At 40.3% G+C, this 23,532-nt stretch overlaps 1 protein-coding gene across 1 annotated transcript; it reads left to right on the forward strand.

Annotated features, from left to right (window-relative positions):
• Positions 1–11,473: 11,473 nt before the first annotated feature.
• Positions 11,474–14,148, forward strand: LOC103724316 (leucine-rich repeat extensin-like protein 2). The gene is made up of 2 exons (XM_008815539.4): positions 11,474–12,841; positions 12,956–14,148. Exons 1-2 carry the CDS (start codon positions 11,622–11,624, stop codon positions 13,764–13,766), a joined length of 2,031 nt encoding a protein of 676 aa, XP_008813761.2. The 5' UTR covers positions 11,474–11,621; the 3' UTR covers positions 13,767–14,148.
• The last annotated feature ends 9,384 nt before the right edge of the window (positions 14,149–23,532 follow it).

The raw sequence follows: 23,532 nt of genomic DNA on the forward strand, positions 1-23,532 counted from the left end.
CCGTCGGCAAGATTGGGTTGAGAGGAGGAGCAAAGAAGGAGACGGCAAAGACAAAGGCAACCAAATAGAACCTTTAGGGCAGGTTCGTGGGGTTTATATAGGCCCCCCTAACGGCCTAGATCGGCGGGCTCGGTTCCCGCCCCCCGCTCGGATTGCGCCATGTGTCGGCCTCAGAAGCCGAAGCACTGTATTGAATCCAGAGCAATGAATCGAGTACGAAATCGAAGCGCCGTCCCATCGGATCTCGCGGCCTCATCATGGGTCCGAAAAACCGGACCATCTTGAAAGATGAGCGGATGCCACCCCCGCTTCCTCCGTTTAATAGGCCTCAGGGACACGTGGAGCGTCGATCTAGCCCCCGCTTTCCCTGATCGTTGTCCCACCAATACGAGAACAGAAACAACCGACCTTGGATCGTGCCACGTATTCACTTTGAGGCACGAAACGACGTACCTATTTAAGAGGGGAGCCTCGACCACGAGATTGAGGCGCCGCCTCATTGGGCCCAGGAATCCTCATCATGAGTTCTCCGAACGGAGCGACTTCGGAGATCCAAGGGGCGTTGTCCTCATTGTAGCCGCCTCGGGATGCCTAAGGGCGCAGACCCCGTCATAAGTCCGCCACCTAAAGGCGACCTCGAGGTACCAAAGAACGCAAACTCCGTCATAAAAGCTCCCGGACACGTAAGGACGCGGACGTGATTCTCTCCGACCTCGATAACCGCAAGGACATTTTCTACTTCCCGCATCCGAGCCTGCAAGCTGCTCGGACTCGGAAGTCGGGGGGTAGTGTTGAGGGAATACGGTTTTCCCCCGGTAATACAGTAACCCCGCCACTAGAAGGCCGCATGATCGCCGACCTCGGACAACTGAGGTCGGCGTCCGACCTCAGAGCCTCTGACCTGGAGAATTCCCGACCTCAAAGGTTTATCCACGTCAGCCACCTACTACGGCCGTACCCCTCAGAGGTCTGGCCAAAGGCCATACCCTGCCGCTGTCCCAGCATTTATTACGCGTGATCTCTGCAAACCCCTGGATCACTCAACAATTGATGAAAGTCTCCGTCCTACTCAACAATTAATGCATACCGCCGGCTTACTCAACAATTAATGCGCATGGCTCCAGTTATCTACGGATCCGCAACTCGTCACGGCAAGTCAGCCCAGCAGAGTCCAATCAACGATGATAAGTCCCTGATCTCGGCCATGCCTCCAACATCAATGCAATGATTCACCTGATCGTGCGCCAGTCTGAGCGGCATATCGAGCCGTACAAGCGGCCTCGTCCAATCACACCACAGGTACACCGACCCCCCTTATAAAAGGAACCTTCGCTTTTTAGAGGGGGGACAAAAAAACTAATAAACACACTTTCTTCTTCTCACATAGATTGCCCCCCTTCTGACTTGAGCGTCGGAGGGCCGGCGCCGGAAGACCCGGCCACCGGCTTTTTGCAGGCACCCCAACGGAGGACGCCACTCGCCGACGGACAGCCGCTCCGCTGCCGCTCCCCCTCCTCGACCGACGATCGCCCCCGGGTCCAATTTCCAGCAACAATATATAATACTTATTATATTTTTAATATATATATATATATATTGATGGCTTAAAAATATTTTGAAAAAAAATACAGGCTTCAATTTTTATCTAATAGAAAAGTAACTTTTTTCATATATTCTATGAGTTATTTTCATAAAATATAAAATTTTATTTTCATAAAATACTTTTTTTATTTTTTAAAAATTTCAATCAAATGAAAAACAATTTTTTATTTTATTTTATTTTGGAACCAAATGAGCCCTAATTAGACAGGTCATTGGAGACTGGTGGCTTTCACGAGGAAATAAGATGTCCACGTCTGGAAGATGAAATTGGCCTTGGATCTATTGATCTTTACCTTGCAGGCAAGCAACAGTGATGTCCAATAAATGCTCTTAAATAGAAATCTCAGTTCGTGTACCCATGTACCATAGATACGTATATAATATACCATAGAGTCGAATTTTTTCCACAAAAGCTGCGAGCAAACCATATGCGCATTGAAAAAAAATATTCTTCTATCCTTAAAAAATTAATGATCTTCCGCGAGTGTTAGAAACTAGCTCGCTTTGTGATACCAACTTTCTATATTTTCTATGCTAAAAAATATGAATTATAGATGTAAATTTAAATGATTTTCCTGGTATTTGATTGTTTCATATATTCACCGTTAACCCTTCATGAATGTGGTAATCAATTAGCTAATTGCATAAATACTTAAGTCATAACAAAAATGAGTAATTAGAGTATAAGGTGATATAAATTGAAAAAAATATATTAAAAATATAATTTAAATTATTTGTTCTGTTGATAGTACCAATGTGCTTTATATATAAGTTGAACCTCTTGACTCAAGAGAGCAAATATGGTAGAATACAGCAACAAAATTTCATCATTATAAAAAAAAAACTAGAAACCGGTATAATATAATAATAAAATTTTATTTTTTTTATATGTGGTAAATTTGAATATAACAATCGCATTCCATAATTTTTGAATGTCACTCTAAGTTGATGTATGAAGCTTGTGTATACAATATGTGACAGTTGTGATATCCAAAATCGTGCATACTATAATGGGCGAAATTATACATACTTCTGGCAACCTTAATACAATTTATTTTTGTATATATAATATTTACGTGATAGGACAATATAATTGATAGTGTTGTGTTACTTCTGGTTAAAAGGACAAATATGCTTGTAATACAATATAGGAGGTTATTTACTGTGACGTCGACAATGTTGAATCATGCTTTTGAGATATCATGGACTTTAGAAATTGATGTTATACATTTATGCAAGAAGTAATGGCTTTAACCACCCGCCTCATATTGGTCTGGGTTGGCACCTCAAGTAGGGAATCTTGCATGACTGGCCTCTTACCGTGCAGGTGGGGAAAGACCGCAAGGAAACCAGGGGTTTGATGAAAGGCAGGCATTCTTCTTCTCTTGGCTGGGAGTGGGGTCGGGGATTTAAGATTGTAGTCTTCATATTATTATAGGGTCTGATGGGAGGCAAAATGGATCGTCCAACTTTGACGTGGAGTCACCCAATTCTGGCCGAGCAGATCTCAGAGCTGAGCAGATCAGACCTCGGTCCCGCCAAGAGTTAAACCAACCTCAGACCCTACCGATAGCTGAGCTGACCTCAGCTAGAAGCCAAGCCAATCTCGAACCTCGCTGAAGACCGAGCCGACCTCAGCCGAAGACCGAGCCGACCTCGGCCAGAGGCCGAGCTGGTCTCGGAGCCTGCTGAAGGTCAAGCCGACCTCGACCCTGTCAACTTTTATCCCGTCGAAGATCCTGCGGATCCTTAAAACGAAAGGAATGGTTCCTCCCCAAGGCTTTGTATAGCCCACCTCAACGACTGTGATCAGCATGCTCGGGCAGCCGAGCAGCCAGATTATGCCACGTAGAAGATCTAGAAGCTCCCTCAGTAGTTCTTTCTGTATCGCGGTGTTAAAGGCCGGTCATTATGACGGCCGCCTCGGGGGGTGGAGCATTGATGACTATCCCCTCACATACTACCATGTAATGCCTCGGGAAGGAATACACACAACGCATTAAAGAGCTCCCTCAACCACTTTTCGTTTGGAATGACGTGGCAGATCCTCGAAACAAATCTGTAAAGATATCTCCCGAATCCTCCGCCTGCGGAATTGATTTCCGTGCTGTACGCTGCCTCCAACTAATGGCCAGCTGATCACGAATCAGCCCGAAACTTTAGGTAATGGTCAAGATCCTCACCCTATAAAAATGGGATAGAGAAGGGCCTTCGGTAAGCTATTACAAGCATTCTTAAGTCATAAGAGACCATAAAAGGCACTCAGAAACCTCTTCAAAAGCCCTGCTAACTTAGCCATTGGAGGGCCTTCGCTGGAATCTCCGGCTAAGGCTTTGTGTATATCAGATCGCAAGAGGTAGCTCCCTTTCTTTGTCCCGACTGGTGTCTTCTCGGCTTCCACCGGCGTGGCCACCCGCATGCCAAATTTCAACCACAACAGGGTCATTGACAAAGAGAAGGATTTATCAATGAGCGATTCATGAAATAGTACACACCTGTTAATAATATAATTTATTTTTAATGTCTTCACAATAAATACTTTTAGGTATCTTTCTAAATTATATCCAATGCAATATTATTAATGTTTTTGTCCTATGAATTCCGAGAGGTTACGTGAGAGCAATTTCAAGACGAGGGGGATACAAGAGATTGCACCTCAATGTAGAAATAGATGTTCAATGCTAAGTCTCAAAAGTTTTGACGATCTGGCAAATGAATATATCTTCTATTAAAATAAAAACAATTTGACAAAACCATGACATTCGCTAGTTCTTGTTAAAAGTAATGGTAATGGCCAGAATTGTAACGTTACAAATGCATGAGGAAGAGTGAGATCATAAGCCACGCAACAACTAAGACGAAACTATCTGAAATATACTATTTTTTTACTATATACATCCTTTCATATTTTACTTTTCAAATAATATATAAATAAAAGCTAATTTAATTAAAAATATATTTATTAAGTTCAATCTAAGCGGTTATAATTAATAAACACGCACTATTCATATAATTAAAATCTCTACTAACATCATTACAATTTTAACCCGCATTTAATAATATTCTGCTGTTTTTTTTTTAAGTTTCTTAAATGTTCTGCAGGTTAAAGTTCTGTCCAGTGTGTGCCAAATATGGCACGTTATTGACCTGAACCGGGCACCAATATCCGTGCAAAGATCAAACTAAAGTCTAGAAATTTTGGAGGAACCCTGAACCATCTTATTTATGACTCCTGCACGCCAATATCAGAGGTCTTTTTTTTTTTCCTTTTTTTTTTTGGCAGCTCCCCACACCATACGTACATACATGAGTAAAACCAACAAAATCAAAAAAAAGAAGCTGACTTAACAGTAGGAAACATCCGCCTGGTTCATCCAGAGAAAACTTCCAGAATGATGCGCCGCATAAAAGGCCATCCAGTCAGCGATTGTGTTTGCTTTTCGGTAAATATGTGCAGCCTTGAAAACGCCACAGTCCTTGGTCATCCTCCGTATGTCATGGATCAAAGACAACTCATTCGTCACGGTATGCCATCCGTTGATCCTCTCGATCACAAAAGTTGAGTTATCCTCCAAATAGATATACTTCGTACCTAAAGCGCGCCTCATATAGATGACACCCATGATAGCTTTAGCCAGATCACAGATATGGAAGACCAAGATCCGAGCCTCTTTTCGTTGCTACAGAGGATCGTGCTGCGAGGCACCCGAGCATCGCCAGTATACGGGCCGGGTTAGGCTCACCGGGAGTGAAGCTGTGGTCCTCCCGTCCAGAAGCAAAAAACAAAAAAATCTACCCGGCCCAAGCCCATAACCAAGCGCACCCTTGTTCCAAAGTGCCACTTGACGTGGCGTCTTATGACTGGCCCTAATTTCCTTGGCTGGGACCACTATCTTCGTGCCACGGAACACGCTTGGCGATTGCCTTGTGCAGCGTAACGGAAGTTGAGTTCCGGTGGTACCATTCCCCGCTGGACCACGGCAGGCTGGGGGCGGAGGGAGGGCGCTACGTTCCACGGCGTCGGTACGACCGGATACAACTGGATCCGATCGGAATCAAGGAACTGACCCGGAAACTGCTACAAGGTCCGGTCCAGATCTCAAACCGGTTGGGGCCGGGCAAGAATCCCGCTATAATGATGGTTTTTTTTGGTCATCTGGTTGATAGAAACAAATAGGAGCTACACAATGGAGATGGAGCTGCGCCAAATAGCTCAAACTCTTTAAACTCTGTTGAAACAAAAAAATTTAGCCATCACTTGCCAGACCAGCAAATACAGAGGAAAGATAATGGACCATAGATGGTCTTTTTTTTTTTTTTTGGGTACACCAGTTCCTCACACCATATATATACTGCCATTTAGATCAGACAAGAGGCGCTGACTAAACGAAAAGGAAATATCTGCCTGGTTTACCCAAAGAAAACCCTCCGAGTGATGCGCCGCGAAGGAGGCCACCGAGTCGGCTGCTGTGTTAGCCTCCTGGTAAACATGAGTGGCCCTGAAAGAGCCACACTCTCTAGCCATTTGTCGTATGTCAAGGAGCAAGGTCTGCCCGTCCGACTCAGGATCTCATGCACGGACCTCCTCAATCGCAGAGGCCTAGTCACCCTCCAAGTGGATGATTTAATCATATTACTATCTATCTAATAACTTTTGCTTGATTTTTATGAAGGAATTGAAGAAATGTATTTCTACCTGATGAGAAGTGATGTGATATTATTTTTTGAGCTTATGTGGAGAGTTGAATAGGTAAAATAATATCTTAATTGATTGAATAATGAAATTAAGGCCAACAATGGTAATCGTAAACCTTGCTATATAACATCTATTGCTCAATTTAGCAAGGGAAATTGTTGAGCGATGGTGCGGCATTGTGAATGCTATTAATTTGAAGCACGGGTTAGGCTTCGTTTGGAGGAGTTGTTGGCAGTAGAGTTTTTAGAAATAGAGTTTTTGGAAATAGAACTTTCTAAAGTAAAGCTTTTATAAAATGTTGCTTGTTGTTTGGTAACTACATTTCTAAAGTGTTGTACTACTTTAACATGTATTGGGTAAATAAACTAAAAAAGTACTTTTGGTATGACAAAATGACTATAAAAGACATTGCATAGTATTATACAACAAAGCACAATAAAATATAATATATATTAATACATAAATATATAATATAGTATAATATTACTGTAATGTAATATAATATTATTATAATATAATAATATAATATTATATACTATAGCATAATAATTTAATAAAATATTATAATTATTAGTGTAAATTTATTTTTTATAATATAACAAATTTTCTAGCTAGGTGATAAAATTGGTTAAATAATTATTAAAGGGACATTTTGTATAATTGTTATATTTTATCACGAGTATTTTGGTCAAAAAAACAGCTTTCTAACCGGGCCTAAAAGTGCTTTTTCGGAAAGTTTCAAAATGTAGCTTCTTCCAAAAAACTGTTTTTAACATTCTGAAAAAGCTAAAACAGCTTTTCGAAATTTTTACCAAACACCCATATTTCATCTAAAAGTGCTTTTGAAGAGCCATAAAGTGCTTTTTGGCCCTCTAAAAGCTCTCCCAAACGAAGCCTTAACACCCTGGTATAGTTGCCCAAGCTGAAGAAAAATTAAATCAGTTTTGAACCTATAGAGTTGCCATGCTCATGTCTCCAGCTGGGTCCTCTTTTTCGTTGCCCTCGAAAACCCACTACAAGGGCCTCTATGTTGTTGCAATTATAGATGATGGCCCTACTAGCATAAACACATTCTATCCTACGTTTGAATAGTGTAACCATGCACTAATCATGTCAGGCCACACCGAACTAACCTTACATATTTGACTTGGAGTAGAAAACAAACTTCTCCATCTGGATTTTCTTTAAGAGCTAAAAAACCTAACCTCCGACGGCTACTTAAAGATCTCCACACCGTCGTTCGCCTCACTGCCGTTAGGTTTTGCTAGTCGCAACCGCTAAGTCACCATCGGTTCCTTTCTTCTTCTTCTCTTGGCGTCCAACGGTCTTAGCTTACGGTCACCAAAGATTTTAGTTAAGCACTCACTAAAGTCTTAGGTTCTAATGGAGAATTTCAAAAAATTTTGGACCTATAGTTTGGTTATACTTACAAAGTAAGTAATATGATCTTTTTTCTAGATTTATCGGCAAATTATAAGATTATTATATAAATAAATTTTGAATCATACTATTCATGGTGTATGAATTTGATGAACGATATTTTATTATTGAATATGCTTTATTTTGGAATATTATAATGATGCATAATCAAAAATATTGAACTCGTTTGATTGTTTTTGACATCCCATGATTTTTTGTATTTTTGTCGAATTGGGAGATGAATTGCATAATTGTTTTGAACTCTTAGTCTGACTATATTAAGAACCCGCCAATAGGGACAATATATTAGCAATTAATTTGTCCTAAAAAGTTTTGTCACAAAAAGATGTGCGACATACCGCAAGCAGATATGCAATTCTGAAGAACTTTGTCGCAAGATGATACATGGCACACCGCGAGAAGGTATGCGGTATTATGACCCTGTTACAAGAAAAATATAATCATAGCTCATGATTGACAAGATGAATTTGATGATTTGAAAGATTTTGGATTTATGAATAAAATTTGATTTTGAGAAAAATAAATTTAGCATGTATAATATTTTGATAATGTTGCATATCTGGATTTGATTTTAAATTAATAAATTTCAAATACTTATTTTCTATAATTAATTATTTAAATTATTATATAATTAATCTAGTGGAAATGTTCTTTGTTTACTGGGCTATCTAGCTCATTATTTCATATCTTACTATTTTTACAGATTCTGAGAACTAAAATGACACGATATTATGATCGAAAGGATGACTAGAGGCAAAATTTGACGTCTTTAAATTCAAATCAAGATTTGATTAGAGTTTGATTTAAGATCTTTTAAATATTGTTGGTTCTATGAGACATTAAAATTAGACTCTAATTATTTAAATTGAACTTTAATTAACATTATTTCTTTAAATTTATTTCACTGCTTGTATATGATATCATGTTGCGATGCTTTGCATGTTCGTGAAAAGAGTTTTCTACGAATATACTGCGGTTGCTGCGATTGCTATCTCAGCAATCTCTCGGAGGCATGACATACTTAGACTCCGCTTATTTGCATAAATTAGGCAGCTTTTTTTGGCAGGTAATTTAGCAGCCGTTTTTAATGCACATGCATGATGGCAACCCCCTCCCTCAATAGTGGTATAAAAAGTTTACCAAGCCCGGTCAATAATAAAAAAGATTAATGGAATAATCAAACACCAGCGCAAAAATGGATAATAATGCTACACCACTGCATCGATGATGTTGATATGGACTCATAATAAATAACATATTCAGACACCTGGCCTCATCTCGTCCTCCACCACATGAATACATGATGCCCTCCTTTGAATGGCTTGCTAGGTCAACGGCCAAAGCCGTCAGCCACCATCCAATGTTTCCTCTATTCACCATCTTATAATCCCCATTGGAGGAAGCAGCCAGAGAGGACAATTGGAAAAATAGCTCATCTTAGTGACACATATAGGACCAACTGTCTGGTTAGGTTATCAACTACAATATTCATCCTTCTCTCTCTCTCTCTCTCTCTTCTCCAGCAAAAAACGTGAGAAGGAAAAAAAAAGTTGGAGGCGAAGAAGCAATTTAACCAACCAAGTCACTTTCAGGCCACTGGCAATCACAACAGTAATCCCAAGGAGGGTGTTGAAGCTGTAATGATGTGAAGGAGCAGCGCCCCAGCTATAGAATGAGTGAACGCAAGCCCCTCGAGGAGCTTGCATGGGAGAAGGCCAATGATATAATAATATGAACACGTAGCCCCAACTCCCCCCTCAAGCGTGCTTATCTGATCAAATGCTACAAGAAAGATTTAAGAGTGGTCAACGAGCCCTATTTATTTGCAATCAAGTAACAAGCTCTATATAATGGTCCCTTGCCTTACGTGATACAAGGACTTGTAAGTCTCGAGCACTATATCGCTGCAAATACCTCGACTAACCTTCGCCATCACTAGTAACTCCATTTAGCAATCAAGTTGTTTCAATTGGGCAATCCAAGATCAATCTAGTAGGATTTGAACTCATGACCTATTCTCTCCAGAATCACTCAAATCCCATGGAAGATCTTGAGTGTAAAAAGCCATGACAGAGAATCAGCAAAACTAGGATTAGGTCGGCTTTCGCAGTTGTCTGTTTCCACAAGGAAAAGAACCGAGCCCACCATGCTCCCGAAGCTGACTGCAAGTCTACAAATTTTATCCATGGGCAGTAGCTTTGCCCACACAGGCAGCGTGGGGTCGCCCAATCACTCCCATCCCCTTTGAAAAAAAAACTGGTGGCCAGTCTTAGTCACTGGTGGTGGTTTTGTATGGTTGGGCCCCAGCTCCACGGAGGGCTCTCGTTCAAGATTTCACAGAAAATTCAGTAACAGGACAAGTAATGCCTGATGTTGGGTGTCTAATTGATTCTACTAAGAGATGGGAAGAAAAAAATAATAATATCGTAGCCGTTTCAATCTTTTCGGCCAATTAATCAGAAGAACTAAGGGCATTTTAGAAGCGGCTTGCGTAAAGCCGAAGAGACTCGATGCTTATCTGCTTCCTCTTTTAGCTCACCGGAGGTGCAAAGTAAGTGTTTGTGTATTAGTCCATCATAAGAGCAATAACATACATCTTCCGTTAGGGCAACTCTTGCTAAATCGGGTCGAAGTTAACGTTCGGATCGGTTTAACGTACTGGGAAATTTAGCATGGTTAGATAATATGGTTCAAATTTGCCAATTTAAGATGATGGATAATGGTAAGATGCAATGCTACATGAAATTGAATTTTCTGTATATCATCCACAATTTAATTCAACCGGTTGACATATGTTCTTTATGTATCATCCAATTTATTGATATCATATTGAATTGACTAATTTAAATTTATCCATTTTTTATATTTGAATAAAATATTTATAATGAAGTGACAAATAAATGATAATTAACTCATTCATACTTTTCAATACCAAGTCAAGAATCTTAATTTTTTTTTCAAAAAAACAATATTAGGTTAGAAAAAACTTTTAGCTTCTGTTTTTTTAAATTGTTCTTAAAACATTTATAAGTCCGCTGCATGAATTTTTTTGCACATGAAAAAAAATTGAATAATGAGATTCGACTTTGAAGCATAAATTTTACTTGAGGATTTAGATAGGCAAAGATGCTGACCTAAATTTATACTTTTTTTTTTTGTAATTGTTGGACCATCCTAACTTTTTGGAGTTTCGCGTATCCTTCAATTGGTTTGACCTTATTTGCATCATTCAATTTAGAAAAATATCATATATCATCCATCATAGTATCACTTAATTCACTGATTTTACATAAAATTTGATGATTGCTTAAATGATACCTAGCCCGAACGGATGACATCAGTCTTTGTGTACGTCATTAACTTCGTTTTATATTAATGAGTTTGGTGATGATATAATAATTTGCAAAATAATTGGTAGTAGTACTCTTCAATTCATTGACTCGGGCTTTTGATTGATTCTAAATTATATTTTATATTCAATGCGTGCTAAATGGTTTCCATTTCTTGAGGGGGAAAAAAATCCTGTTTTGATTTCAAGCCAACGGTTTTGGAGCAGCAATCCAATTCATTCATTTGCTTGCCTATACAAAGAGTAGGATCCTATTCATTCGTCTGCTTGCCTCTACAAAGAGTAGGTTCCTATGCGAGAAACACACGGTGATCGCACTCGACTTCGTAGTGGTTTTCCTTCCTACTTTTTTATCTTTTGGGTTCCGCATCCCTCATGCAGCCCTTCCGCATCCAAAGGTCCAAAAAGACAAAAAAATAAAAACAAAGAAAAATCAAAAAGGCGATAGAAGCGACCCAAAACCCCCCCTCTTCAGACTCTCCAATCCCAAACACAAACCATTCGATCGCGAGCGAGGCGAGGGGCGATCGAACCATGGAGGTGGTGCCAACGACGGCCGGCGGCGGCGGCGGGATAGGCTACGCGGATTCGGTGGAATCTTCGCCCCGCTCCCGCGGCGGCGAGTCCTGGGACGAGCCCTTCCCGTCCTCCGCCGCCGCGGCCTCCCGCCTCCGCCTTATGTGCAGCTACGGCGGTCGCATCGTCCCCCGCCCCACTGACAGGTCCCTCTGCTACCTCGGCGGCGAGACACGGATCGTCGTCGTCGACCGCCAGTCCTCCCTCGCCGATCTCTCGGCCAAGCTCTCCCGGAGCCTCCTTGGCGGCCGCTCCTTCTCCCTCAAGTACCAGCTCCCCAACGAGGACCTCGACTCCCTTATCTCCGTCACCACGGACGAGGACCTGGACAACATGATCGAGGAGTACGACCGCATCCTTCAGTCATCCCCCGCTGGCGCGGCCGCCCCTGGTGGGGGTGGTGGCAACACCGTCTCCACCCGTTCCAACCGCCTTCGTCTCTTTCTCTTCCCCTCGAACCCGGACTCGGCCTCCGCCTCCTCATCGATCGGATCCCTCCTAGACGACTCCAAGTCTGAGACTTGGTTCGTCGACGCCCTCAACAGCGCCATGGGCGGCGGCATCGACGGTCTCTCCGCCGACTCCGCCTCCGTCAACTGCCTTCTCGGCCTCGAGGACGATTCCTCCACCCACTCCCGCGGCGTCGGCGTCGGCAGCGGAGGCCCTGCCGGCGGCGCCGCCTCCGAGCCCGAGCGGCTCATCCTCCCCCGCCCGGACTCCTCCGGGAAGCTCGCGCGCCACAGCCACGATGTCCACTCCGTCCCCGACTCCCCGATGCTCGACACCACCTCCTCCTTCGGGTCCACCTCCTCTGCTCCCTCTCTCTCCCATCTGCCCCCGATCCGCGTCCGCCCCGAGGATCGCCCCCCCGATCAGCGGATCGGTGGCCTCGACGACCACTTCGCCCACATGAACCTCTCCTCCGCCGCCGCCGTCTCCGGCCAGCGGCCGGACGAGGGCTACAAAGACTCGAACTTTCCTCCCCACTACCCCTCTCCTCCTCCTATTCCCCTTCCCACCGGCTCCTCCTCCACTCCCACCATCTCCCCCACCGAAAACTCCGGCCGTGTCTACTCCGACGACGATAAGTCCGACCATGGCGGCGTCCGCAAACCGCTGCCCCCTCCTCAGCCTAAGCCTACTCCGATCGACGCCCCCATCTCCGACTCCACCACCAGGTTCCGTCTCTCCTAAATCTTACTTTACTATTGCCAATTTCATATTTCTTTTTTCTTCAACTTGTTATCAAGATTCTCTCTTTTCATCTGGTTTTGGTCTTGGTCTTCGTCTAGAGCTATGTACTATCCAGACAGAGCTTCTTCCGCTGCCAGCGCCGTCAACCCGGTATCGGAACCAAGACGGGAATTGCCTGGCTCCGCCGACCCAAGCTATAGAGTTCCGATGCCGGTACCTGATTCCGGCTATGTTCTGCCACCTGTGCATCGGGAACAGCTCCAACAGCCACAGCAGCCACAGCAGCAGCAGCAGCAGCAGCAGCAGCAGCAGCAGCAGTTCATTCCGGCCAACCCCCATTACATCCACCACCCGGCCACCGGCAACGTCGTCCCCGTCTCCTCCTACTACCCCATTGCCCACCCAATTCAACAATCACAGCAGGCCCCCCATCCCTATGATTCCCAGATTCCCATGTACTTCCTGCCTGTCCGCCAGAACCCGCCACCCTACAATATTGCGGCGATGCCGCCCAATTTGGCGGACCCGGCTGCCGCAAAGCCCGCCGGGTCGCTTCCTAGGACCACCGTGAGGCCTGAATTGCCGGCAAATTTGTATAGGACTGCGGCCGCCTCCGCGCCGCCCCCTGCTGCATTGCAGCCGGCCCAGCCTCCGCCGCCTCTGATCCGTATGGCAGCCGATCAGGTCCCCCACCAGTACGCCGGAATGGGATATCATGTCATGCACCACCACCACCCATCTCAGGCCCCAGCAGCAATGGCCAATTATGGCTACGAATACGCTGACCCAGCCCATGCTCAGATGTACTACTCTCAGGCTGCTCCGCCCCCTCAGTATCATACAGTGACCTCCGCGGCGGTCATCCCTGATGCAGCGCCGGGAGATGTGAAGCAGGCTAGAGCATCATGATCACTAGTTGTTATCGAGCTCTTGGAGGGAGATTTTGGTGGTGGCGTGGGAAATATTATAGTAGGCTCTCTTTCTCCCTCTTTTAAGTCATATAAACTCTGTTATCACTCTGTTTTGATTTGATATCGGGGAGTGTCGTCCAGTATTGTCATAATGTTGTGTGTTGGTATTATGTTTGTCTATGTTGTAGGAATAAGGGGAATTGGGTGATGAAAGAGTCTACTCTGCTTGTGTTTATGCTGTCATTATTCTGCTCTTTGTGGCGTAAAGTGTTATGCTGGTCTATTGGTGTCTTTGAATAAATATACAGCAGTCCTGGAATGAGATCTCTATGTATATAAGAATAATCAACCTTCAGAAAGAACATTTTTAGCTTTTTTTTTTTTGGTTGTTGTTGTTCTAATGCAGCTAAAAGCTGCTTACGGTCAAACAAATCGCCTGCATCAAATAAACTTAATACCGGAAATTGCTTCTGATATATGCCAAAGGTTGATCGATATCTAGCCTTCTTAATGGCTGCTGGCTGAACTTGGTGAATCCTGCCACTATTTCTCCTGCCGTGAAGTGTTGGAACAACTCTTGTGGATGACCACTGAGTAGCCCAGCTCCAATGTCAAAGGAGCCCCATTTGTGTGCCTTCAATTACAAGCGACACTGATGTGATTTGGTGGTGCTGTTTAGATACAGTGGGATCCGGATATGCTCTGATATGCTAAATTGAGGAACTTTCGTAAGGCCTCTCGGTCTCTGCTCTCCCTCGAATTTTCTATTTTTCTGTAAACAATTTCTTCCAGTCTTTAGCCGAGAACATAGGGATGTGGGGTGGAGCATGCCGTTGGTACCATCCAACCTGGATTGCATCGAGAAGTGAGCACTCCTCAGGTGGGTTCCATGGATGGTCTTCCGTAATGAACGGAAGCGCCACTTGGGAGCGAGGGGTTGGAGGAATTTAGGAACTTCACGTGACGAAGTTTAAGCCTAGAAGCTATGGAGGATAACATGGTGGGGGGGTTCCACCATCTGGAAGGCGGGCCCGGATATTTATTGGAGGGTGAGATGTTCGATGGATGCCGGTTTAATCTTCCTTAGAAGCGAGGATATTTTGGTGGCCTTCTCATCTTATTTCCATCCATTCCTCTCCTTTCCGACCTTCTAGTGTGGCCTAAAAAGACCTGAGGATGTTATCAATCATATATACTTCCATATAATTGTGAGATGGAACTGTGCTATGACTTAGGTGACAGTCTTAGTTGGGTTTGGTTCCCTTTCAACCATGGTAGCCAATGAAAGATATGTGAGGTGCTTGTCCTCCAAAAGGGAGGAAAGCCTCCAGCTCCTGCGCCATTCCTCTCTCGCATATGTATCAACGGGCCTCTGAGGAAAAAAAATACTTTAAGACTCTCAAAATTAACCAGCCTTCGGTAAAAGGCTGGTAAAATGCCACTACCATCTCCAACCTCAAATCCTCCCTCCTGCTGGTGAAAGGTCTTTCAGCTCCTCCGACTGCTGTCTCAAATTCCCTCGAGAGGTTTTGAGGGAAAAGCAAGCCATGCTTTGATGTGATGAGGCAACAATGCAATGCAATCCGTCTTTGCAGACTACTTTTTTTTTTTTTTTAGTAGACTGCTTGTTATTTTTATCCTTCCACAAGTCTAAAGCAAAGTTAATCCCGGAATGGGGAGCAAAGTCATGGTGTTTCTGATGTAGATACCAGACAACCGAGCACTACTTTAAGCTTCTCTTTATTAGCATTGACTCAATGCAGTCTTTAAAAAATGGCATTCATGTATTTAAAAAAAAAAAATGAAAACCTAGGCAAGCTCGGCGCCTGATCACAGATTGTCCTGGCTATGTTCCAGCGGTTCACTTTTCGTCGACGTCTACATGCTGTGCTTCCACGGGAGGGATAATATATTATAACTTTTGCATCTTATGACACTGTGGTTGTCACGGTAAGTCAGAGACTAGTCTTTGGTCTTTTGGTAAGATCCCATATGCAATCTAAAGACGTGAAGGTGCTTTACGTTAACACAAGAAGGTGTGTTTTATTTGCATGCTTGCGTAGGCGACCTTTTGCCTTCATGCGACACGTCAACCGTGACGCTCGTTTATTGAAGTAGCACTGTATCAAATACATGTGGGAAGGGGGAGGTTTATACAGAAAGGAAAACCACTTGTTTTTTGAGTTTTTACACGTTCAAAGCATAGAATATTTCTAAGATGATCATCCAAATTAAAAATTCATCGGACGTTTAGGGCCCTAAACATTTTCACATTTTCTCCAACTTTAGCGCCCAGTTGGATTAATTTGTCTGTCATCAAGCTACAAGCACAGTGATAACATTCTTTCAACTTATAAAATTCTTGACATATAAGTTTTGTATGAACAGTATGATTTTACAAGTTATTTTTCGATCAGTAACTGAATTAGTCGATAAGTACAGGAAAATATTCATGAATTGTTCACAACACATTCAGAAAACACTCAGCGGTAGCAAATTATTGGTACGATGTTTTTGTTATCAGTCAAAAATGAAGTTTCAGTATGTTTTGCATCCCCTGCCTTTACTTGTATAAATAATACTAAATTTATTTGTTTACCTATTATATTATAAAATATATTGTTTTTCAGTCTCACATTAGCGTTATGCCGTGGTTTTTCAGATTTTGAAAATTTGCCCTAGCTTATTAATTTGGTTCAAACGGTTGAAGTAAGAATTTTTAGCAATATATAATTCAGTAAATCATTCTAAAAAGATAATAATTTATTTAACCTCCAAGAGCTTTATCATACCTCCATTTGGACTCCTCAAGGAGTAATTTACACATCCCATTCAAACGAAAAATTTGGAAATTGGTTAATATATAATAATTAATTCATTGAATTGACTTATTAGATCTTAATCAATTATTCTAATAAGGTAATAAATCTTATAATTCATTAAATTGACATTTTAGATTTTAATTTACAATAATTGATTTGCTAACGCAAAATTAGTAATCAATTATTCTAATAAGGTAGTAAATCTTATAATTCATTGAATTGACATTTTAAATCTCAATTACAATAATTAATTTGCTAGCACAAAATTAGTAAACAATTATTCTAATAAGATAATAAATCTTATAATTCATTGAATCTCAATTATAATATTTGATTTGTTGGCACAAAATTAGTAATCAATTATTACTAATTCGAAAAATTCAAACGGAAAATTTGAAAATTAGTTAATTCGTAACAACAAATTTAAGTTTGCACTTAGGCTTTTGTAAAAAATTGAATTTGTGTGATTTCTAGTGATTATATCCACTAACTAATGGTGTCAAAGAAAAGCTTGTCAAAAAGGCATGCGTGCCTAAGAAAGGCTGGTACTTAAATGAACCTAGTGCTCCACCACCGATCTGGAGCTGATCTGGCTATTATTTTTTGGATATATTAACTAGACATTCAAAATTCAATACAAATTTTAGTGTAATCTTTTGACGTAGACTTTTTGCCTTCATTCATATTTCTGTCCCTTTTTTTATAACCTTGAACTTATAGCCTCAAACACTAGTGACCACCTTAGTGCCAAACCTAAAAAATTTGATGGCCATAACTTTAGGAGGTGGCAGAACCAAATACGGTTCTGGCTCACCACATTAGGGTTGATCTCAGCCATAGATGAGAGCACCACTGAAGTTGATAACGGATCCAACCCAACTACTTCACGATATGCTACTTGCCAAAACTCAAACCGGAATTCATTCTCTTCCCACATTGAATCTTCTGCCTCCACCAGCATACCCTCTAGGACACCTGATAAAATAGACTATCATTGCATCCATAGAATCCTAGGTACCCTTTCTGAGAGGCTGTATGGCATTTATTATATAGCCAAGAGTGCCAAAGAACTCTGGGATATCCTAAAAAGCAAATATGGTTTTGATGATGCTGGGGTGAAGAGGTTCAAGGCCTCCAACTTCAATAACTTTAAGATGGTGGACTCAAAACCTATAAATGACTAAATCCATGATTTTAAAATTCTGATCCACCAACTTAGTGCTACCAATTTGGATGAATCATTCCAGGTAGTCTATTTGATAGATAAACTACCTAATTTCTGGTCTGATTTTGCTAAGACTCTGAGCCATACCTAAGGAGATCTCACCCTAACCCAAGTTTTGAATCTTATTAGAATAGAAGAGCAGCATAGGCTCAGGAGTAAAACCTCTACTGGACACAAGAATAATGCTTAGAATGTAGAGGCCCTACCTAGAAAAAATCAGAACCGACCCTTCAAAAATAAATATTATAGAAAGACACCTTAGAACCCTAGAAACCCTAACCACCACAATGGAAAACCTATCCAATCCCAGGAATAGAAGAAGAAGAAAGAGGATGGTGGTGTCTGTTTCTGTTATGTGTGTAGTCGAATCAATCATTTGTCTTCTCAGTGCTTCTATAAAAAGACCGCACCTCTTCAATCTAAGAAGAAAAGTCCATACACAACTAGTGCTCAAGTCAACATGGTGACTTCTGGTGCTAGCTCCTCTAAGATAGCTTTCAGGTCTTTTTCCTTCATTCCTGAAGTTAACACAACTTTACAAGCACTTGATTGGTGGATTGATACCGGAGCTAGTATTCATATATGTTCGGATCGCTCCTGGTTTTCTTCTTACCAGGTCTTAATGGAGGAGCTGTGATCATGGCAAACAGCTCGGAGGCATGTGTGCTAGAAGTGGGACGAGTGGACTTAAAGTTTACCTCTAGAAAAGTTCTATCCCTGCACGGCGTCCAACATGTTCCAGTTGTTAGGAGAAATCTCATTAGTGGTTCTTTACTTGTCCAACAAGGCTATCGTCTTATTTTTGAGTCCAATAAAATTATAATTTCTCATGATGTAATGTTTATTGAAAAATATTTCTAAGTGAAGGATTGTTTAAGTTGAATAAAATAGCTCTTTCAGTAAATAAAAATTCTTTGATTATGAATATAGAACCTCCTTCTATTTGGCATGGTAGATTAGGTCACGTAAATTTTTAATTCAATTAAGCAACTTATGAACCTAAATCTAATACCAAAAAGTAATTTTAAGAACCATAAGAAATGTCAAATTTGTGTAGAAGCCAAACTTCCTAGGAAGCCTTTTAAATCTGTTAATAGGGATTCAGATCAATTAAAGTTGATCTATAGTGATGTTTGTGACTCGGATAGAACTTCTAAGAGAGGTAACAGATACTTTGTGACCTTCATAGATGATCTATCTAAGTTCTGTTACATCTACCTAATTAAAACCAAAGATGAGGTGCTTAATAAATTTAAGATTTTTAAGATCGAAGTTAAGAACCAACAGGAGAAGAAAATTAAAATTCTTAGATCAGATCGGGGAGGTGAATATACATCAAATGACATAACTCAATTTTGTGAAGATCATGAAATCATTCATGAAGTGACTGCATCCTATTCTCCCTAATCAAATGGAGTAGCAGAAAGAAAGAATAGGACTTTAATGGATATGGTTAACTCCATGCTTATAAGCACAGGAGTACGAGAGAATTTATGGGGGGAAGCTCTAGTTTCAGCCTGTTATATCCTCAATAGGATTCTTTCCAAAAATAATGATCTAACCCCATATGAAGTTTGAAAACATAGAAAACCTAATCTTAGCTATTTGAAAGTGTGGGGGTGCTTGAAAAATAAAAATACCTAATTTTAAAAGAAAAAAATAGGACCTAAAATAGTGGATGCGATATTCATAAGATATGCAGCCAATGGTAATGCCAATAGATTTCTGGTGATTAATTCAAAAAAAAACAATATTAGCAATAACACCATCATAGAAGCCAGAGATGCAACATATTTTGAAGACAACTTTCTATTTAGGACTAGAGTAGATAGTGGTATAGCTAGTAGCGCTAGTAGAATAAGGACAAGTGAAATAGAAGTAGAAGCAGAACCTAGGAGGAGTAAGAGATCCAGGATAGAGAAAATATTTGGAGATGACTTATGTACCTTTCTTATAGAAGACTCTCCAACTACCTTTGAGGATGCAATGAAATTCTTGGATTCATCTTTTTAGAGAGAAGCTGTGGACAATGAGATGCAGTCAATTATTCAAAATCATACTTGGAAATTGACTGATCTTCCTCATGGCTATAAAACTATAGGGTGCAAATGGATCTTTAAGAAAAAACTTAGACTTGATGGCTCTGTAGATAAATTTAAGGCTAGATTAGTTGCCAAGGATTTTACTCAGAGATCTGGGGTAGATTTCTTTGATGTCTATGCACTTGTAGCTAGGATTACCACTATTAGGGTCTTTATAGCATTAGCCTCCATCCATAGATTAGTAATTCATCAGATGGATGTCAAGACAGCTTTTCTAAATGGAGACTTAAATGAAAAAATCTATATGAACCAGCTAGAGAGATTTGTAATCCCAGGCCAAAAAAATAAAGTTTGCAGACTAGTCAGATATCTCTATGGTCTTAAACAAGCACCTAAGCAATAGCACTTGAAATTTGATGAAACCATGATGACATTTAGATTTAAAATCAATAGCACAGACGAATATGCATATCATAAGAGAGTTGGATACAAATTTATGATCTTGTGCCTCTATGTAGATGATATACTGATCTTTGGGACAGATTTTCAGATAGTTGATGAAGTAAAACAATTCTGAAGTCATAAGTTTGATATGAAAGACTTGGAACAAGCTGACTTAATTTTAAATACCAAAATAATTAAAAGTGTAAATAGAATTGAGTTATCCCAAAGTCATTATGTTGACAAGATACTCAATAAATTTAATTATTCCGATTGTCAACCTGTCTTTACTCTCTTTGATCCCTCTACACAGCTTAAGAAAAACTTAGAAATTCCTATCCTTCAAAGCCTATATGCTCAAATCATAGGCTTACTAGGATTCTTAGCAAACTACACCAGACCAGACATAGCATATGCTGTAAATAGACTTAGTAGATATACTATTAATCCAAATAGAGATCACTGGACAGCATTAGAGAGGATCCTTAGGTATCTTAATGGTACCAAGTTCTATAGTTTGCACTTTAATAAGTTTCTTGCTGTTCTATAAGACTATAGTGATGTCAACTAGATCAGCGATACCTTAGATGTTAAATCCATCATAGGATAAATTTTTCTCCTAAAAGGTGCTGCTGTGTCTTGAAAATCCACCAAACAAACCTTAATATCTAGAAGTACCATGGAGTCTGAACTAATTGCCTTAGACACCACTAGCATTGAGGCTGAGTGGCTTAGAGATCTACTAATAGACATTTCTATAGATGAGTCATCTTTACCACCTGTCTTCTTACATTGTGACTGTAAATCTGCTATAGATAAGTGCAACCAAGAAAATGCTAATGTAAAAATGAACAGGCATTTAAAAGTGCGTCATAAATCATTAAGATATAAATTGAAAAATAACATTATTGCTCTGAATTTTGTAAAATTAGAAAATAATTTGACTGATCAGCTTACAAAAGATTTATCTAAAACAGTGGTTCTAGAGTTGTCGAGAGGGATAAGGCTTAGCCCATAAAGATAGATCACCACGGTGGGAACCCAACCTTAAAAGGTTTGATGGATAGAAACAAACCGAAGTGTGACTAAGAGGAGCACTATTTTATGTTTTCCTCATCCCCATGGCGCTAGTGCTCATAAAAGCAAGCGGTAGGATGAGTTTATTTATATAACTCTTAATGAGTCCGAGACCCAAGAGGCAGGAGCTTCCTTGCTAGCTTTCTTATTAGGACGCACCTATATGTGCAGTCGTGAGGCCGCGATTATGGAAAAAGGAAGATTCCCTAAAAAGCACATAATAGATACCTGCGCATGCCCATATTAGCGCAACCTGCTTAGAACCCAGATCGAGCTATATTATGTATGCTATTGATTTATTCTGAGCCATGGACCGAGATTCAAGGTTAAGACCACTTTGACTCCACAGATATAATCAATTGTCACTAAGTGAAGGTTCAAACCGAAAGATACCTACACCTATTACATAATATAAGATATCCAACATTTTGTTTTGATTTTAAAATTATTTAAAAATTAATTTTTGTGAGGGATTGTGAGAAAAATTAAATATACATGCGGTCTTTTAGGGCTACATGCACATTTGAAAGCTTGCATGTTTGAAAAAAAGGTGCGCTTGCCTGGCATCCCGTTGGGAATAAATGGGCACGTGCAGTGGGCACAAACTGTAGTCCGTTGGCACACGTTGCCAGCATTTGCGGAATTAATCTTCTAGCCGCGTTGGAATTTAGCAGAACGCCCGATCGGGCGTTCGCAAAATCATCGCAGATGCGTTCGTAAAAAGACTGTTTTGCCCCTGTAATTACCCCTATAAATACCCCTCAATTTCATCTCTTTCAAAATACGAAAAAATAGAGAAAAATACTGAAAAAATTCTGAAGAAAAGTTCTTCCTCCTCTTAGGCACTTGTGATTTTTATTTTTGTTTTGTTATATTTTATTCTTTTTCTTTCGTTCTTCGTTAGATCTGCAAGTCCGATCGGATTTGTTTTGACTTTTTCCAAGACGTACCGAAGAAGAAGTTGTAGAGTCGTCATATCTCAAAGAAGGATTGTCGGGAGACCCGTACGTGGGGGTAAACACTTCTTTGGAACAACGTATACGCGCTTCGACCTGCTTTTAATCAGGCTATTTTCTCTAACTTATATTTTTAATTTAATATTAGTAGATATGTAGGATTTGCAATTTTGTGATTTAATTTTATTAAATGAATAGATTTATTTTGTGTTAGAATAGATTTCTTTTGTGTTAAAATAAAATTATTTTGATGTCGAATAATATATATATATATATATATATATAGTATTCCCTATAAAGATTTTCCATTAATTGTAATTTTAGATTCATTGTTTATTTAGATAATATATTGCTAACAAGAATGGCTGCCACTAATCAAACACAGTCATCAACAGCTCCAGTTCTTACTTTGGTTGCCATCAGTAGCGCATCAGTAGCCCACATTCAAGGATAAATAAGAGATATAGTGTTCCTTTTCACATTCACAAATCACAATCAACCTTGGTTAACAAAAAACGGCAGCAGCTGAAAACTATCCTTGGAGGAAAATGAAAACAGATTACTTTGTTCAGAGTTCTTCTATACTGAAAACCAGGGGCGGCCCAAAACATTTGGGGGCCTAAGGCGAACTCACAAAAGAAGGCCTTTTTTTTAAATGATGAAAATTTTTTAATAAATATAAAATAATTTAAAATTTTATTTAAAAATAACTCGTTTAGCTTTTTGAGATGCAAAATTACTAATCAAATTTTTATACTCAAGATTCATTAAAATATTATTTTCAATCGATAATATAGCTAATCCATTTAATCTTTCTTGTGACATAGTTGACCGCAAATAAGATCCAAAAAAATCACAACCAACCGACAATTAGACCCAAAAAAATAATTGTAGTGTCTCTAACTTGAATAAATCAAAATTAATTGGATCAAAAAATTAACCAGTTGGCCATATATTCTCTTGGCTTTTTTTCATTATTATATAACATTAAATGCAATAAGCCAATAACAACAATATGGCATATGAAAGAAATCCTCTTTATAGACAATTGTTCGGTGATCACAGAACTATTAGATAATAAAATAACAATCAACATATACTTCCATGTGATGATGTGAAATAGTTAGTGAATACTGAATAGTGATTAGTCAATATAAAAGTGGCACCGTATAAAACTCACCACTGCGGTCTACGGCACTGC

The sequence above is a fragment of the Phoenix dactylifera genome, chromosome 8, assembly GCF_009389715.1.
Source record: "Phoenix dactylifera cultivar Barhee BC4 chromosome 8, palm_55x_up_171113_PBpolish2nd_filt_p, whole genome shotgun sequence".
In the NCBI taxonomy this organism is placed as follows: Eukaryota; Viridiplantae; Streptophyta; class Magnoliopsida; order Arecales; family Arecaceae; genus Phoenix; species Phoenix dactylifera.

Bases quoted from the DNA above. Each gene is read 5' to 3' on its own strand.
- LOC103724316 (XM_008815539.4), top strand. From the start codon at position 11,622: ATGGAGGTGGTGCCAACGACGGCCGGCGGCGGCGGCGGGATAGGCTAC. The intron at 12,842-12,955 runs GTTCCGTCTCTC...GTCTTCGTCTAG, and splicing joins ATCTCCGACTCCACCACCAG to AGCTATGTACTATCCAGACA.